Genomic DNA, 19,075 nt, shown 5'->3' with positions numbered 1-19,075 from the left:
TGAAACCTCTTAGTTTGAAATTAAAATTTTGGCACAACAATTTTGACAACAACAACGGATCATTGTGTACCCAAAATTTGTCTTTTATATTTTGAACTTGTCTAGGGAGGGACTGCATGAAAAGCCAATGAACTTTACCATGGAAGTCGCCTTTGAATTTTATGAATTGGCAATATCTGGTAGCCGTATATGTACATCAGTTGTTTACCTTCCTCAACTCCTCCCCCTCTCCTTTCCATTTCTCCATCATCTGTATCATTATAACCTCCCTCCCCTCCTTTCAAGTTCCAGCCTTGCAACTGGAAACGTGTACCAAAACACTGTATCAATGGTCAAAGAGACAACAACAAAAATGGCAGACAACTACCATAATCTGGTGCAACATTGACAGGAATACAATAGTTCCATCTCAGTATTGATGGTGAACTCAAATACACACATACCAAGAAACTTTATGTTCTTCAATGCTTCATTAGAGATCCTTTTATTTACATAATCATTTGAAAGTTGACAAGAAATTTAATGTCTGAAAACACCAGAGAAAAAAATATTCCAAAAACTGAAAACGGAACTGAATGACAAGTCCAAAATTAAACAAATCAAGTCTTGCCCATTATGGTGGTTTGTGAAAATGGAAGATATTTTGAAATATGGTACCAAAAGTCAGATACATTGAACATTGTCAAAATAACTACATGTATTACCTTTATATAACAAAGTCCCTTTGTTTGTTTTAAACAATAAACCCTCATATTATTTGCAATATTTCATAGGTAAATAATAATTTGCCTCCTAAATGACCTTTGACTTGTATTCAGACAATAGACTACGTATTGTTAGTGTTACTCAAGTGATTGCGAGATCATGGTATTAGATATTGCTGAACAGTTTTACTGTTCTTAAGTTGATTCAGCATTTATTGAAGGATAAAAATATCCCTGATCGACAGTTCATACATGCTCTGCCATATTCCAAATGAATGGTGAAAGAGCCAAAATAATGAAGAAAATCTGAATTTTGTACGATGTACCCAAATGCCACAGAAAAGGAATTAAAAAAATAAAATTGTTCCAATTAGTGCCATCATTGACACTACATAATAATTTGTGGGTCTGCTACGGAATCACCAATCGACTTGTGAGGAAGGATGCGTCCACCATTGACATAGAGTTCATCTTTCACAATAACGTCCTCTCCCAATACTGACACATTCTCCATTCTAACCTGTTGAAAATAAACCATGATGTATTGTGTTAGTTGGCTGTCAAGGTGTGTTGATGAACTTACCACTATAACTTTTGGAATGGAATATTACAATCATAGACAACAGATATGTTCTCATTTACATACAGATAGCACAAAAGTCTGAGCTTTACATTAAACGGGAAGTTACAGGACCGTGGGCACTCAATAGGGGGATTACTGATGATGCAGTCATTTGCATACACTGGGCCGGAGTTTTTGAATTCTCATAGCATCACTTTAACAGTATGATAAATTTGAATAATCATGTTGGGCACTTTAATGACTTGTAAAGATGGGTCAAATGGTCATATAGGGAACATGTTTTTAAATATATGCATTCTTCGACAAAAAAACGGAACTTTTTTAGTTTATTCTCGACTCAAGTTTTACAGTCACTATATATTTACAGACATCATATTCAAGATTTAATGACAATGAACGCCTGAAACATGGCAAAATTACGGGATTCTGGGACCAAACAAGGCATGTCCGATCAGTAGCATGGCTTTTTTACATTTGGATAGATTTACGTTATAATCTGGCCTTTATAGGGGAAGTTTCTGTTTAAGTCTGTTTAAATCTGCAATTTTTGGTCAAGTTTCGAAGTCGAGTTTGTTGCTACTTACCCACTGTCCTATTACACACTTCCAGCCAATGATGGCAGACTCTATCCAAGCGTGTGATTTGCATGTTGTGCCTCTCAAAACTGTGGTACGTTTAATGCAGACACCGTCTTCTATCACCACATCAGGGCCCACAGTAACATTTGGTCCTATTCTGCAATTATTTCCTATTTTGGCACTTGGGTCCTGATACAGAACACAATGATTGAGAGTTTTTACTCTGAAACTTTGTTAGGAAGGATTCACAAATGATCAATATGGGCATGTTATGAGATTTATCTAAATCTATTTCATAAAAAGTGCCATTTTTCATTATGCACTTACACTTTGTGCCACAAAAATATAAATTTTATGGGCTGGAAAAGCAACCTACCATCTTACTTATACTAAATTTAGTCCAACTACTCACCACAAGGACATTTCCAACAATGCCTGGACCTGTTGCTAGTTTGTCTGGAGCTGTCTCTCTGAGATGTTTGAGGTAAAGGCACATTCCAGTCAGAAAGTCTTTGGGTTGACCAACATCCATCCAAAATCCTGCAACCCACAGATAATGTGATAAAAAAAAGACATGAGGTGAACAGTCCACGCTATCAACATCTTACCTTTCCCTCATCATTTTTTTCACCAAAGGAGTGGCACAGCCACAGGTGACAGCAAATATTAATCCATTTGAAATTTGATGGTTGCAAAGTACTGATATTTCCTGTTCAGGTAGAACACGCCTCGGGGACAGGCATTAAGACTCTCAAATTTTACAATTCTTTTCTGATCTACCAATTAACAGCTTAAGGGGGCTCATTTTAAAGCTCTTGGAGAAAGAAAACTTTTCACCATCTTAGTTTTTTGAACATCCTAAAGTTAATTTTTTTCCCATAAAGTTAACACAGGGATGGCAGCCATTTTGAATTTCAAATATGGCACAATGTTGGGTAATTTGTTTCCCTAGCTCCCTAGTGACCCCTGATTTTTATTCTTGATTTTGTAAGGTTTCACCGAGGAAAGTTTGAGCAAGATTTTAAGTCCCACTTTTAGACGCATACTACCTTAAGTTAGACTCTGTCTTTGGGACACTATTCAGACACTCAAAAGTTTAAAATAGTTTTCTGGTATGTTTCTTGTGTTGTCTCATTTTGAAGCTTGTAGAGTAAATGACATTTTTATCATCTTGTACTTTGTGTGTATTGCATTGAGTGCTACCTTAAAACAATACAGGGAATATTACCCAGAAGTAGAATGAAGGATCTACCAGCCCCTGCGATAGACAATATGAACTTCATACAACAGGAACTTTTCAAGAGTATGTGACCATTGTTAAATAATCCAGGAATGTCTGAAGCAATACACAAAAGCTGAACAATTTATGAAAATTTTACCTTTGAGTTCAAAAGCATAGAGTTCATTACTCTTTGCCATGACTGGGAAGATTTCTTTCTCTATTGATGTTGGTCTCAGCTGTAACAGCAAAAAACACAGCATAAATTAGTAAATCCCAGTATATATGAGATTTCTTACTGCAGATTGTTTGTTATCTTAATGTTAATTAGCTCTAATCATTCAAACCAGACTCAAATATTATAAATGATAAGGCAATGATAGGTATAAAAGAATATTATCTTGATGAATCTGTCAGTATTAACCAGATTTTAAATTGTTTCCATGGTTACATTAGATTTTCTGAAATCAACTGCCACTCACCTCTATTCTATCAAGGATTGCAGGGTTGAAAATGTACAGACCAGCGTTGATTTTGTTGGACACAAACTCTTGAGGCTTTTCCACAAATCTATCGATCTTTCCGCTTTCATTGTAGACAACAACACCATACTTGGACGGTTCTTCTACTTTTGTAACCTTGAAATGGAGTAAAATCACTTATGATATTATAGCTTTTGAAGTGACACTTCTTATAAATCTCCACAAAAGATTGTGAATAAACTTGATGTCATATCACTGTATGTGAAGGCAGTAACTTACACCACTATGTTACCTGTACGGCTGGTCAGTTATTGCTACTTGATCTTTTGGCCCAGCATTTAGGATTCTATGTGCCTTTCTAGATAAGGGCATTGAATGACTTCTTGAAGATCACTTTTAAATAAATGCATCAACTACACAGCACTTGACATTTAGGTACTTTTTGTTATTATATTAAACTCTGTAAATTTTACTTTCAAACATGAAAATGGAAAAGAACATCATCAAGCAATGAAGTACTTTTTACAAAAAATAGATCTTTACAATTTATACACCAGGTGATGTTCCAGTCATACTTACAACTATAGTGCCTTCTTTTCCGTGTTTTTTGTGATAGTTGATCATATCCCGGAATGGAAAATCACAACTGATGTCACTATTCAGGACAAAAAATGATTCATTTCCATCGGCTAGAAGTTTCTTTGCCAATGCCAGTGGACCAGCTGTGAAAATTGAACAAAAATTTAGTTCATGTAAGAGTGCAACCAGATAACATTTGCAAGTTAGTACAGGCTGTTGAGATTATTGCGTACGGTGATACTTGTATAAGTTGCTTTATAGAGGGCGCTGCTACAGCAGCATGTTGATTTATTAGAAATTGTCAAAGTCACTTCTCTGTATGGAGTTCAAACTTTGCCACAGTAAACAATAATGCTGGGCTGACATTTGGTGGTGATGGAGTTTAAGGCATACTTTGGTATCATCAACATAGAGATTAATATCCTTGAAAAAAGTGATCAAAGATTAAAATGTACAGAGTCTTTTTAACAGTTTTATGCAACTGAGTTAATTTCATAAATCAATATAAAGCAATTTTGACTACCATAATCATGTACTGAACAAAGTTTAAAGTTTAAAGTTGTTAATGTTTCCCACCTTGATACATAATAACAATGTATTTATGATTGATGAGAATATTGTGCAAAACACTGGCATGCCTGTCACTATATTATGACTACTTTTTACCCAAAATATTCCCATGGACTGCAAATCCTATCAGTTATTAAATATTTTCTCATTTTCATGATTTGATCATGTTTACACACCATAACTGGTCCCAACACGCATCAATCATTCAGTGTACTCTGTTATGAGTTTTAACCTACACGGTCCGGCTGAACAATGGCAGTATTTCAACTGACAATCACCTTCTGACCTCATTCACATGTCGATAGAATCTGACCTGCCATCAGGTAACATGTGAATGCCATAATTATTAATGCAGTACATAGTTGGTAGTAAATATGTGGCATCAGACATGTGACCCATGTGTAACAGATGGTGCTGAATATTAACAGTGCGTCAGCATGATTGTACAGCACCAGGAGTAAATCTTCCATCACATGTACCGGTAATAGCATTAGCATGGATTAAATTCTCAGATGTACGAATATATGATTCACTATCAACTAAAAGTATTCAACGTTCACAAAAAATTTGAATCCTCTTTGGTTCAATCAAAAAGAGTGGCACCATCCTAGTATCTCTGAATCCCTGAGATTGGCATTATCCTAATATCTCTGAATCCCAAAGGCTGGCTTCATACTAATATCTCTGAATCCCAAAGACTGGCACTGTCCTAATATCTCAAAATCCTAAAGACTGGCACCGTCCTAATAGCTCTAATTCCCTAAGATTGGCATTATCCTAATATCTCTAAATCCCACACAGCCTTGATAGGTACCGGTGTATCTATCTAGGAAAATCTACATTAAAATCCAACCAGTGAAGTCTCATTTGCCAGATCAGCATAATCATGTTACATGGAATTTCACCTACATAAAAAATTTGATATTGGTTAACTAGTTTTTGTATGCTGTTTTACATGTTTGGATGAGTGTCGTATGATTAAACTCATAACACTCATTGGCTTCTGATATTGATGAAGCGTTAAGGTGGTTGGAAAGGCTATTTTTGCACCAATTCTTTTCACAGAGTTAATGTCAAGTTTCAAGTGTTAGAATCAAGATATTTAGTTCAAATTTTCAGGATAACTCCCTCAGTTAATATTTTCTCCAAAGAATATAAAAATTGTATATTTGCAGCCATGATTTTGAAATATGACACCAGTAAATATTAAAATTTAATTTTTCATATTTTTTTTACATATTTGAATTTAATAGTAATTGGATAGTATTGATATTACCAAATTAGTTATAAATATGTTGACACTATTTATTGTAAGATTTGTACGGCAGGATTTGTAAATAAAATTTGTTTTTATGATTTTACATGGGTTTATATATCAAAACATTATTAAAAATTCTTTCAAATTTCAAAATGTGATTTTTCAAAAAGTACTTCAAATACAGGAAAATTGTGCCGTACAAATCTTATCTGTAACCTTGTTAATAGGCTGTAAAAATTCCATGTCCATATCTCATTTCAAAGTTGGATTAAATTGGTATACAATTATGTAGGAAAACTGTTATTCTGTCAAAAATGTTGAACACAAGCCATATTTGAACCCCTCTTTTGAAGTCATAGAGCAGTTTTTTTTGGTTAATCTCACTTTTGACACCTCTTTGACACTCAAAGAATCTAAAAATGCATTTACAATAGTAGTCACTCACTCTGAATGCCAGCACCACCTTGTCAAACTTTCCTGAAAAACAGCAAATAATGACTTTTCCTTTTCAAACATTTTATTAACAGCTAGGGGACCTCTACCATAGTTAATACACTAAGGACTCCCCAACTTCTTCTTATTTGGTCAGTTTTTCAGAAGTTTTAACAGGCTATAACTCTGCAATGCCTTTGTGCCCAAATGTCTAGTTTTTTTTATTCCACAGAGAATGTTGACTACTTTTATATTTTAATAGTTTTGTTGAAATTTATAACTGACGCTCTAGCCTTTCCAACCACCTTAAACACCAATAATCCTGATTGAACTCAATTATGATTTTACCAATAATTTTCACATTTCCAAACATATTATTATTATTATGTTTTATATTTAGTTCTCCTTAATGACTTTTTGAAGACAAAGTCCATGTATGTTGACTAAGCTTGTGAATACTAGATAACTTACATTTTAGATTTTGCTAAATTTCAGTGAACTGTATTAATATCTGAAGTCCTGACAGCCATGTGATATATCTTAGGCAAACATTGATTAGAGAAAATCTCCATAGAAAAACAAAGCAACCACAACAATACTCCTAAGGAATTATCAAGGACTGAAAACAGGTTCTTTAATTCAACATTGTAGGCATCAGACAATTCATGTTTCCGCTTTTTCATTCAGTGTAGTGAAATGCTAATGTTGCTAGCCCAAATCATACATTACACAAGAAAATAGAATAACTAACTACACATCCATTTTTATGGTCATTTTTAGTTAAATATGGGGGCATCCTTATCAATGCTTTCATCAACCAAAGTCATTAAAACTCTTCATCATACTTATGAACTGCAACCTCATAACAATGTCAATAATTTTACCTTTAGATTACATGTGTGCTTCAAGATAAAAATTCATATTACATTGTCATCATGTGACAAGCAATTTACCAAGTGTTTTCAACATGACATCTATAAAGCTGAGTAACTGTGTTCATTTTGATCATAATATACTGATACAGAAACACATAAAAATACTGTATGGACTAGAAAATTTATTCCCAAAAGTCTTTAAACAAAAAAGAGAATTAGTAATTTGTAATATCCAATATCACAACCGCAAAGAACAGAATTCATCACAGTTGATGGAGCAGTTGTTGTCACGCCAACCAAATATGTCTGACACAAGATGTCACCTCAAGCTGTGACCAAGCTACCGGTAAATCCACATGCACTGTTTTGCTGTGTAGGTATTAAATGCTGTGGTTCTATTGTGGTGTTCAAAATATCATGATAATCTAAATACATACATTGTAATCAACTTATATTGAAACCTATGAGCTAGGAATTTGACTCTTTAAAATATACATCATGAAACTACCATCGTAATGTTACAGACTGAGTTCATTTTACAATGCAAGGGGCATTGTGGGAAGGTAGTGGACAAAGACAATGCTACATGTCACAGCGTCCAGCAATTTTGTGAAAAATTTGTTAGGTGATGATGATTTTAATGTAAAAATGTTAGTGCCAAACTTTAGAATAAAAAAAGCAAGTCTGTGTATTAATTCGTCTATTGAAAGCTAAGGAAAGTTAGCAATGCTTGTTAAAATAGAAAGCATGTTAGAAGATGAATTATGAGTGAATTCACAAACATATACTGACTGTGATTTACTGTTACTCAGTTTGGACACAGAAACTATCAGGGATTACGAAAGACTGCTCAAGAAATCTGATTTTTATTCTGGAAAGTCTGTATGTGTGTATTCTGATACTCACCAGTTCCTAGTGGCTCTTCCTCATGTGACATTGTAATTTTGATGTTTAACTGCAAAAAAAAGCTTAAATTTTAAGGATTGATTCACAAACTTTGAAAGACTAGCATTCTGAGAGTTTGACATGTGCAAGATACGAGCAGATCTTGCTGTATATGTACTTGATTCAACTCATATATCCATCAGAGCACAAACGAAAAGATATGCATGTATGGGTAGAATCTTTAATACCAAATTTCTGTCAACTTCTCTGACTTGGAAAGCCTTATTTCTGAGAACATGGCAGTACAAAATACATGTAATACATGACATTAGAAGTACCTTTTCTTCTTGGACCCTGAGTTCCTTTTCCAACATGTCTGACAGATAACTCACAGCAAGAATAACATGATTCACCCCAGCCTGAAAACAAAACAAAACAAAGGCTAATTAATATCCATCAACTGTATGAAACTTAGTTACCATGTTTATCAATTCATGATCTCTAAATGCTCTTTCATCTTTGCATGACCATGACAGCAACACAACATTTCTAGTTTTGATGGGTATAAAATAAAATTAGGGAATCTTATCATGCACAGGACTGTAGATATGATAAGGATAAGTATGCACAGATAATCCAGAGGTTAGAGAGTTTGTTTGTATCAGACCAGTGATTTGCCATAACACAGCTCCAGAAGACTAATGAATACCAAAAGGAGGCATTATGGGCCAGTGGCTAGAGCAGTGGACGCACAATAACAGGATGGTGAGTTCAAGCCCCGGCATGGCCATGGTGTTGTGTCCTTGGGCAAGGTACTTTATTCCTCATTGTTTCTCCCCACCCAGGAGTGATGGGTACCTGGTAGGACAGTGGTTGTAATGTGTGTGTTTAGCTCTGCTGCACTGATTGGCTGGACATGTGAGCTGTTGTTTGCACCCCAGAGAGTTGAGTGGTATCAAATTAGGTCCAGTGACCAGGGGTAATAATAATTGTAAAACGTCTTGAGCAAAATATGTGGATATGTGAGCTATATATACGTGCAAGAACCCATTATTATTATTATTATTATTATTATTATTATTATTATTATTATTGTTGTAATAGTATTGTACAATACAAGTCCATCTTCATGAGTTCCAAGGTAGGCTGTGGGAAGACTGTTTGTTTCCTTGTACTGATTTTCAATATTACCAATCATTGTGTTCTACACAGATTTTCAGACTCTTGATATAACTAAGCTGTCATGATGTAGCCTAGATGTAGCCCTTTGTTTTCCCTGATGTACTTGCCAGGGAAATCAATGGCCTAAATTGCTACACTTTATCACCATTATCTGCATGAGACTCCATTTTTTTTGTGAATCACATTACTATTTCATATAATTTCTTTCTACACTTTTGGTAACTGCACAGTGTCTTTCATTCAACTCACGTAAAATATTAAATGCTCACCTGAACAAGTGCTTCAATTTGATGCAGTATCATTGGTTTGTTGCCAAACTCCACAAGGGGTTTAGGTCGACTGAGGGTCAAAGGTCGTAACCTTGTCCCATATCCGCCAACAAGAATGAGCGCCTTCATGGTCAAATGTATATTTTAATCACCAATCTGTGGACAAAACAATTACATCATTTATGAGAGAAGAGGAAGCCAATAAAGCTAAAAGTTTTGACAGTCTGTCTGTTTGAGTGGATGGATGGAAGTTACCACACAGTGAAATCATGGTTTTCAATAATAATGAACAAAATCAAGGTTGTTTATACTATTGCAGTATTTCAGTAAGTTAAACATCCACATCTTAATTGTGACCTGCAGCACTTCCTTCATTATATTTTGCAGTTGTAAAACAACATATTTGTGAAAGTACTAAGCTGTATAGGTTGTTGGTTTTGGTTGGAAGTGATTTAAATGACTCATGTGTTCAGCTTTCTGTAGCATAATGGGGAAACATCGCAACAATGGAATCATTTTGGTTTTCTGGATAAACACATCTCTCCTTTTGTTATTTTTGGCTTCAAGGCCCTGCACTCTCATTAGACTACACCAATAAAATCCATCAAACCTTTGGCATAGACAACATACCGTTAAAGTCATTTTATAAGGCGCATCTGCATTATAAGTCGCACCCTCCTTTGATTGACTTGTGTAGGATGAAATCCTTAAATTTTCAAAAATGGTAAATGTATGCATTATAAGTGGCACCCCTATTCCAGCACAGCTGTCACACTACCAGCCACCATTGAGGTCAGCTCTGTTCATCAAAAGTTGAAACTTTGTTGTTCCTTGGGGTTCAATAAAATTGTTTCACTTCACATATTTCTTAACCATGGGCAACTACATCCTCCAAAAGAGAACTACCATAAGCAAACTCTTCTTTTAATTATCTTTTAAAGTTATTTATTCAATAAAGGCAAACTTCTATCAGTAGCCCGGGCCCCAAACTCCTTGAAAAAAAATAATCTGAGAATTTCCATGTTATTAGTGGCACGCCTCCTTTAAAAATGCAAAAAGTACACATTATAAGTCGCACCCCATCTCTTGAGAAATAATTCGGGTTCAAAATTTGCAACATCATAATAAAAGACGCGTCTTATAAAATGACTTTAGCGGTACATTGCAAATACATTGAAAGTAGTGACTCAATGCTATTGTGAATTGCAATGCATTCACATCAACCAAACCTAAAATTGGTTGCTTTCTATTGTTTGATTTCTCCACATGAAAGTAAAACAGGTACAATACTGGTATATTGGATGGTTGGCATGAAGTACATTTTCATGATAAGATGATTAGATACATGTATACATCCATTTTCAGGTATTGTTATATACAATTCAGATTTCATAATCTGGCGTATCACAGATAACCATCACTATCCATGATCAATGATAACCAACACTAAACAAGATCCGAGATAATAACCAACAAAGGTCACACGGAATACCAGGTATGTCACTGATAAACACATGAATAACATGTGAAACACATCACACTTTGTGATGTTATCTGCTTAAACACATTCAGTTGACTTGATAAAGTACATTTCACAGGACCCTGAGATTTCTGAGTACATCCAAACCAATCTGGCTCACAAAACTTTTTCCACAATCCTTAAAATACTTAAAATCTATAAAATATATAGTTTTGAGTGTTTTCAATACTTTAACCGAATAGAAAGAGATTGGCTGAATGTCACTTGTTCAAGTATTCCTTGAATATTTGTGCCTGCTGTTCTGTTGCCTGCTTATCTTTCTAGCAAAAGGTTGACATAAATCAAATTGAAAAATTTATGACATATTTGTAAATTAATTGAACAAGTACCCGGTACAACGTATTTGTGATTATACAGTGGAGAAAATACTCTAGAAATTTTTAGAATTCTGGCAGCTGTGCAAGATTTCACACTACACCATGGTGATTAGTTTAACTTAGAAACTATATGAAAATGATAACTTGCAATTCTGTTCATTTGCAAGCCTGACAATATTTTGAGTCAATCTGTTAGACAGCCCTAAAAAAAATATCATAGGGAGAATGTGACTGCTTGATAATAGAAAAACTGGACATCAGGAAATTTGCACAGAAGACAGCTATGTATTTGTGCTATTTGTATACTACCATTACTTCACCAATTAGTCATTTATTATTGACATATTGCTTTGATGATACATTGGACGTGAGCTTTGTACCCACAAACTAATGGCACAAACTGGTAAAGAGTTTTGATGATGGTGATATACAGGCAGTGTTAAGGGTGGTACAAAGCTATTGTGTTACAAGGGATTCTCATGCAGTACTATTACTCAGGTTATCCTTTAATAATAATTTTCAATGCAATGGTGTGACAGAGACACATAGAGAGTGGAAGTAGCCACAGGGATTCCAAAACAATATACCTATGTCCCTTTTGCTTTTGAAAAATCTGTAATGAATATATTTGCCCTTCAATCCATTAATTACCGAGTTGCAAATAATATAAAGTGATATTTGTCACTTCCAGATTCACAAGTTAGCCGGGAAACATTTAAAGTTTTAAACAATATCCTGAAGTCTTTAAATAAATATGGAAGCTGATACCCTTGAACCAGAATTATTGACTTCAATTTTTTCATACGGTCACCTTTAAATGCAAGTCGTTCTTGAATGCCATTCTATTTAAAATTGATTCAAACACAGGAAGTTCAGTGGTCCTGTCACTCAGGTACTCATCACGTCACTACTGATATCATTCAAATACCAGGTTCATGGCAGTGATGAGTGTCAGGCCATGATATGCAGGCCATTGAAGAAAAGCAACAACATACCAGTTCCAACCTATGCAAACTTTGTAAAAAGTTGCAGTTTGTAACCACTTACATCAGAAAGACAACCCAAAATTGCAGGTACACAACAAACAGGCAAACACACAAACAACTGTATAAACACACGACTATGCACTTATGAATCAATGTCATCGTCACGGACAGGTATCTAACGGACGTTGTCGCTGTTACACGTTACAAGTTGCAAACTAATTCGATAGATTTCACTTTTAAAGACAAATATAAAAATCTGCTTACGTGTACAGGCAGCAATCGAATCGAATGTACAATGTGGAACCCTGCTGTACTTACAATGGCATCACAGGTCAAGTGAACATATCAATGAAATATTAATACAATGGCCTATACTACTTGATCGGTGGGTGTGAGTACGCTATACAGTCCACGGAAGGATCGTCTTTGCATGGCTTCCTGTGTTAATTACAGCACCAATGTGATAGCTGCGCCGACCAATTTTGAATGCAACGCTAACAGCATAGAATAATGCATCGTGTGTCATTACCTAGCACGACGGCAGGGCTACTTGCCCTTGGCATAACGTAGCCATCACCCCTATGTGATAACCTAAAAGTACAATCCACTATGGTGTGTTCAGCGGTTTCTACCTTGTAAACAGCTGTAATAGGCTTGTTTACGTACATTCATAGCGAGCGCAGTAACTGAGTAATATATCTCCTAAATTTTGCTTCGAATGCCTAAGAGACCAAAAGGGCAATGTTTTGGCTTATGTAAGCCGATGCAGCAGAACTGTGCATTAATCGTCAATACAAGTAAAACTACTCACTCCCGGAACTCCTCCCAATGCAGCCACATGAACCAGCTTGGCCACATGGGAATATAACGGCACTGATTAACTAACACCTCTGATATTTTTGGAAATGGACATGCATAGGCCTCAGTCTGAGAAAGACATCGAACCAATCAGACTGTCGCCACTCCCTTGCACCTTTTCTTTTTAACACTTCCTTGGGTAAATTCTCGATATCATATACAGGCTGCATCTATTGGAATACATTACCTAAACAAATTAAAACAAAACCACTAGAAGTTCGTTCTGACACTCCCTTTCAAGTCTCCTCATACACGGTTAGTGTTTTACATGACGAAGAGTTATATTCAACTTTACAAATATGTATATCATAGATATATAAACATATATATTTCACTATACATTTTGTTTTTTGTTTTGTTTTGTTTTTTTGGGTTTTTTTGTTTTGTTTTTTTTTTGGTTTTGTTTTATTTTACATATTTTCTACTTATTCGTAATGTATTTATGTAGTTGTTCTTATTTACTTAGTTACTTCACTTTCAAGTCTACTTTTACACGATTGTTTTTTTTGGTTTTTTTTTTAAGTGATGAAGAGTTATATTCAACTTTACATATATGTATATCATATTTAATATATATATATTTTATATACGTTTTTTTTTCTCTCTTATCGTTTTCTTTTTACGCATTTCTACTTACTCGTAATGTATCTATTTAGTTATATATTTATTTATGTAGTTGTTCTTTTATTCACTTAGTTACTTTGTTACAATTAGGTTACTTTGCAATCCCACTACTTTCATGTACACTACCCTCGATATACTTCAGTTTTCTTTTTTCTTCTTCGTTTCCTTGCTTTAACATCAAATGGCTTTGGGAACGGACTAGACTAGCATTTGCTATTTTCCGTTTCCATTTACCACCCTTTATCACAGCACAACTCAGATGTACATTCATCATTGAATTGTAATATTATTATGATTAAGGGTAATAAAGATTATTGTACTTGGGCCTCAGCCAAAGTACATTTGTTTTCATTAATCATTGGTATAGTCTGTCGCACAAACGAAGGGGTGGGGTGGGGGTCACAAGTGCACAGTGTAGCCCCAAGGCTGAGGGACGACTGTTATGAGCCCTGCGCCCTCGCCGACAGCAGAGGAGAAAATTGTCTGGTCCCCTGTTCCATTTCTACCGCTGGCAGCGCTGCTCACGAAAATAGGGTCCAGGGAGGGCTATAACTCTATGGCTCTTTTAAATAAAATTATTTGTTTGTCGTCCACGTGCTTGTAGGTTTTCAGAGAAAATTAAGAAAGCAAACAAGATGTTCAAACACTTGTGTTTTGTCTGTGTTTGTTTTTTCCCTTGCAGGCGGATGACAAACAAAGCATGGCTATCATTGGTCAACTGTACGAGTGCATGTGATTGCGTTGGATTTATTTCCAACTTGGAGCTACTTTTGAATTTAGATTTTGTATACCGACGGAGTAATCATGGTAATGTTACCTCAATAGTTTCCCGAACGAAGCATCCTATGTCGACATTCGATGCAAAACGAAAAATCATTTTCCTATTGCTGTACATGCAAAAAGAAGGATAGATAGTTAATATTAATGTTTTAGTCATGTTTTCAGTGCATTTAGGGTAAAATCTTATCTCAATTACGTAGGAAGTTAAAAAGGAGTATGAAGATGATTGCTTAGAAAATTGGACGAGAACCCTTTTCAATGGTTCAAGGAAGTGGTAACATATTGCGCACTTATAGAATTTTCGAGACCAAGTTTGGTCAACCTGGATCAATGTTATTTAGGCTATGATTGAAATATGGATGGCAAGTACTTGCACTGACAGACATCAATGTTCCATCAGATTTTCTTAACAAACATATCATCATATATTCAGTAATGTAAAAAGAAATTCACTATTGTGTTATTTCAAGAAAACAGGATTTGAACTAATTTGGGATAATTGGGTAGTGAACTAATTTCGGTTTAAAATGTACGGGCCCTGTCAAACCTTGACGATTTAGCCACCGTATGCCAACGTATGAAAAAAATTGGCGAATACTTTGGCGTACGTCGAATACGTTGTGGGTAAGTTTTATATAGTTAAGAGCACGCTGAAGCACGCTGGTATACGTTGTAGTACGGCGAGGTCGTCGAAAATTTTTGTGCATGCACAAAAATTTTCGACTTACGCCGCGCGCACGTGGGCCATAAGTTTTAGGTATGATATGCCCTCGTTGACACGCGTTATTTGTACGTTATTTGTACGTTACTCATAATCGAAATGCGTAGAGATCATTGTCTAGCGTACCAAAAAGGTATTTTAACCTATGAGTACGTTATGAATACGCTATGTATACACCCCAAATTGAAAAATACATCGTTAGTTCAGTAAGCCAGCGTTTTAGAGAATTTTTTTACGTCGGCATACGCTGGCTAAATCGTCAAGGTGTGACAGTGCCGTAAGCTCATCTGCTTTTCTGTTTAAGCAATGCACTTGTTTTATGAGTAATTTTTAATATTGCACCATTCAGCTATAGGGCACCCAACACTTTTGGGAATTTGAAAAATATAGAGTTCTAATTCTTCCGAATTAGTTCCAATCGTGTTGGAAGCAAAACAATTAGTTACCTGAGATTTTACCGAATATCCTCCCGTATATCGAACAGTTGATTTCAAAGAAAATGTCTTTTTGACGTAAAACAAGAACATCGGCCCTAAAGTTTACACAAGGAAGGACAAAAATCTACGAAATTTGCGAAAACAAAACAATTCTATCATACAGCATATCCAGTTATTCTAGTATGTACTAGATATCGAAGCAAATGGATAGATCATTTGACAGAGAGGATTTCGTTATATGTTAAGTGTACACATTTCTAATTAACCGTAATCTACTGGTCTTATAAGATTATATGCTAAATGTTTTCACTAACTTCAATATAACTTTATGACTGTACAGCTGTCGTCAAGATATTTACAAATCAGTCGATATGCAGATTGAAGCTAATAATGCCAACTTTTTACAGTCCTTTGTTGTCGGCAAGTACATCTTTACAAGAAGTTTCAGATTAATGCGATCAGCTGTTTTAGAAGAAATTGTGTCAAGATCGGACATAGAGGTAACTTCACCATGTTCCTGTACAGTATGTATAAACGTGGTCGCTAAAGATTGAACCGTGATGAAGAAACTAAACTGGAAGAACTTCTGTAGCATTTATGCAGTTATGTGAAAGCATAGAAAAGATTGAGAACGCCTTAAATTATAGTTATTAATGAAAACACATTAATAAGTTCGGTGGCGGAACAGCTTGTTGTCTAGTCTCCGAAGAGTCGAAGATTAAAGCAAAATGGTCGATCTCATGGTGACGATAATAAGGCTGGTGGCTTCGTTTCTGGTATATTACGGTATACACCGTGGGTTGTGATGTCTGTTATTGAAGCCTGGTGTATCGATGACTGTATCAGACACCGAATCCGATCAAAGCTCTTCAAGCGACATCATAAACAGCGAACCTAGAGCCTCTGGCGGAACTAGCAAACCTCGACGAAACAAGGGATCTGTGCGGTCAACTACTTCAAAGATGAAGACCAGAGACGCTACCAGCATGAAGGTAAAACCGACTGACAGGGTGCGCAAGTACGTACCGTGGCTTCACGAATTCGTAAGAGACCCTAACCAAAAGAAGTCGGAAGCCTTGACTATGAGTTGTCGTTGCCACAATTTGTATAGGATAAACTTGAAGTAATATTCGGGATAACCTGGACAATGTTGAGACTTTGCATCGATTGACACAGTTACAAGACGTTGTAACAGATGCACTGGAGGGTGGTGAAGTGCCGTTCCCGGAATTCCATAATTCTTCAGTACATCGAACAGGGCCAGGGGTTACGAGAGTGAGGTGATAGTTTTGATGACCTCCACACAAGCTTTGTTAGAAATCCACTTCATAACGCTCCAAGCCAAACTGCCACTATTAATGAATAAGAAAGGACGTCGTGGAGGATAACGTTCTGCCTTTAAGAACCAGAAATGTAACCAAGCGACTCGAGGATTATGTCACCCTAAAGAAACACATTTGTTCCGCATGTTTGCGTTTAAGGCAACAGGAAAATAATTTGGGATAATTGGATTTTCATATTTTTTAAATTTCTCAAAGGTGTTAGGTTCCCTATAGCGTGAATGTTGCAATGTTACAAATTACTCATAAAAACAAGTGCATAATATAAAAGAAAAGCGGATGAGATTACATTTGTAGGTTCAATCGACATTACTTCACCATCCGGTTATCCCAAATTAGTCCCAATCGTGTTATCAGCATTTTTCGCTTTGCATAAAATCGGAAAAATTCGTCATCATATTGATGCAAAAACTGCAGAGAAATTAGTACATGTTTTTGTAACATCAAGGCTGGATTATTGCAACAGCCTCCTTTATGGAATCCAAAATTACCAGAAAGAAAAAAGTCTGTCCAAAATGCCGCTACACGCCTAATTACCGACACGAAGAAATTTGAGCATATTTCACGTGTTATTTTTAAACTTCACTGGTTACCTGAAAGGATTAAGTTTAAAATAATCCTCCTTACTTTCAAAATTCTGAGTGGCAATCGTCTAGATTACTTGAGGTCGTTGATCGATATACAGACACGACGTCGTACTCTTCGTTCATTGCACAAACTTCTTTCACTAGGCGTGATAATGGCTTTCGTGCTTTTTCATTTGTTGCCTCAATGTTGTGAAATGAACTCCCTTTTGATATTACAGTACGAGATTGTTCGACTGCGTCCTTAAAAGGGATGGTCGTCGTTGGAAATGAACTCAAAGGTCGTATGGGACCCATACGACCAACGTAAACACAGTATCCAAGGTACGAATGGTGATTGATGAAAGTTAAATCATGTCTGTCATAATCTACATAGGTGCAGCTGTAATGATGAGGTGCATCTAGATATCGTGCACGAAATATATTGTTTGTAAACAAGAAACTAGCACAGGCGCAGTTCAGACGACTGTTTCCCTTTAAACGACATTCGAAAACTTGTCTTTTTAGAGATTGTTATAATCGCCTATTTGTGATCTGTAAGGTTTTGCTTTTGTTCAAAGCACTGAGACGTAGTGTATTGTGCGCTTTTTAGGGAAGAAAACTACTTTTAGTGTTAATAGTACCTATAGTAGCTGTATGGTATCGCTGGGGAAAATGCCAATACTAAGTACTGAAATAGGAGTAGTAACAGAATCTGTATTAATTATGCCTGTAATAGATCTAGTACTATTAGTTATGAGTGTATGGCACCAATGCAACTGTTATAATCCATGAAATCACTGGTAAAATACCGATAAACTGTTGTATGATGGCAGAATGGTGCAAATACACACATTTGGTTGCTATACAATGCAAAACTAATACAGTGTTGTTTGCGCGGCTCATTTGTGAAATTTTTGCAGATTTTATAATGCTGTTTTGGAACTCTTACTATTTCCATCCAGACGCAACATTAGACCAGTGTTATTGTCTGTTGCTGTGTTGATGTCAGCTTGATGTGTGCAATACCCACAATGCATCACTCATCAACATTTGTTTCATTTCGAAGAGCACAGCTTATACAGCTATATTGTCGGCGATCCATCCATCTGTCTACGACACCTGGTCAAGATATGTTGAAAAGCAGAAGGGTGAAATTTAATGAGAAGATTTCAAGAGATGCTTTTAGAAAATCTCTTGCACCTCGATTACTTTAAATGGTGGGCATCGATATAATCCTCCACCAAATAACTGCTCTTATAGTTTGCCAATCAACAAAAACAGGGTTTTTTT

The 19,075-nt window shown here is 35.8% G+C and overlaps 1 protein-coding gene across 2 annotated transcripts; it reads right to left on the bottom strand.

Moving 5' to 3' along the window:
* Positions 1–468: 468 nt before the first annotated feature.
* LOC139134640 (mannose-1-phosphate guanyltransferase beta-A-like) lies at positions 469–13,443 on the bottom strand. 2 transcript variants are annotated; one of them, XM_070701594.1, is made up of 10 exons: positions 13,271–13,443; positions 9,617–9,772; positions 8,504–8,584; positions 8,187–8,235; positions 4,146–4,288; positions 3,567–3,722; positions 3,245–3,323; positions 2,278–2,405; positions 1,872–2,054; positions 469–1,224 (listed from the first exon to the last, which is right to left on the bottom strand). In XM_070701594.1, the coding sequence occupies exons 2-10, from the start codon at positions 9,743–9,745 to the stop codon at positions 1,093–1,095; spliced, it is 1,080 nt and encodes a 359-aa protein (XP_070557695.1). In that variant the 5' UTR covers positions 9,746–9,772; positions 13,271–13,443; the 3' UTR covers positions 469–1,092. The 2 variants fall into 2 exon arrangements, with proteins under 2 accessions (XP_070557695.1, XP_070557694.1); XM_070701593.1 differs by lacking the exon at positions 13,271–13,443 and adding an exon at positions 12,724–12,840.
* Positions 13,444–19,075: the final 5,632 nt, after the last annotated feature.

Source organism: Ptychodera flava, chromosome 6 (assembly GCF_041260155.1).
Source record: "Ptychodera flava strain L36383 chromosome 6, AS_Pfla_20210202, whole genome shotgun sequence".
NCBI classification, from domain to species: domain Eukaryota; kingdom Metazoa; phylum Hemichordata; class Enteropneusta; family Ptychoderidae; genus Ptychodera; species Ptychodera flava.
The sequence above is the reverse complement of the archived record's forward strand: the minus strand, read 5'-3'. Positions and strand labels throughout refer to the sequence as shown.

Bases quoted from the DNA above. Each gene is read 5' to 3' on its own strand.
- LOC139134640 (XM_070701594.1), bottom strand. From the start codon at position 9,745: ATGAAGGCGCTCATTCTTGTTGGCGGATATGGGACAAGGTTACGACCT. The intron at 8,585-9,616 runs GTGAGCATTTAA...TTTTGTTTTCAG, and splicing joins AAATTGAAGCACTTGTTCAG to GCTGGGGTGAATCATGTTAT. The intron at 3,324-3,566 runs GTGAGTGGCAGT...TTGCTGTTACAG, and splicing joins CAATCCTTGATAGAATAGAG to CTGAGACCAACATCAATAGA.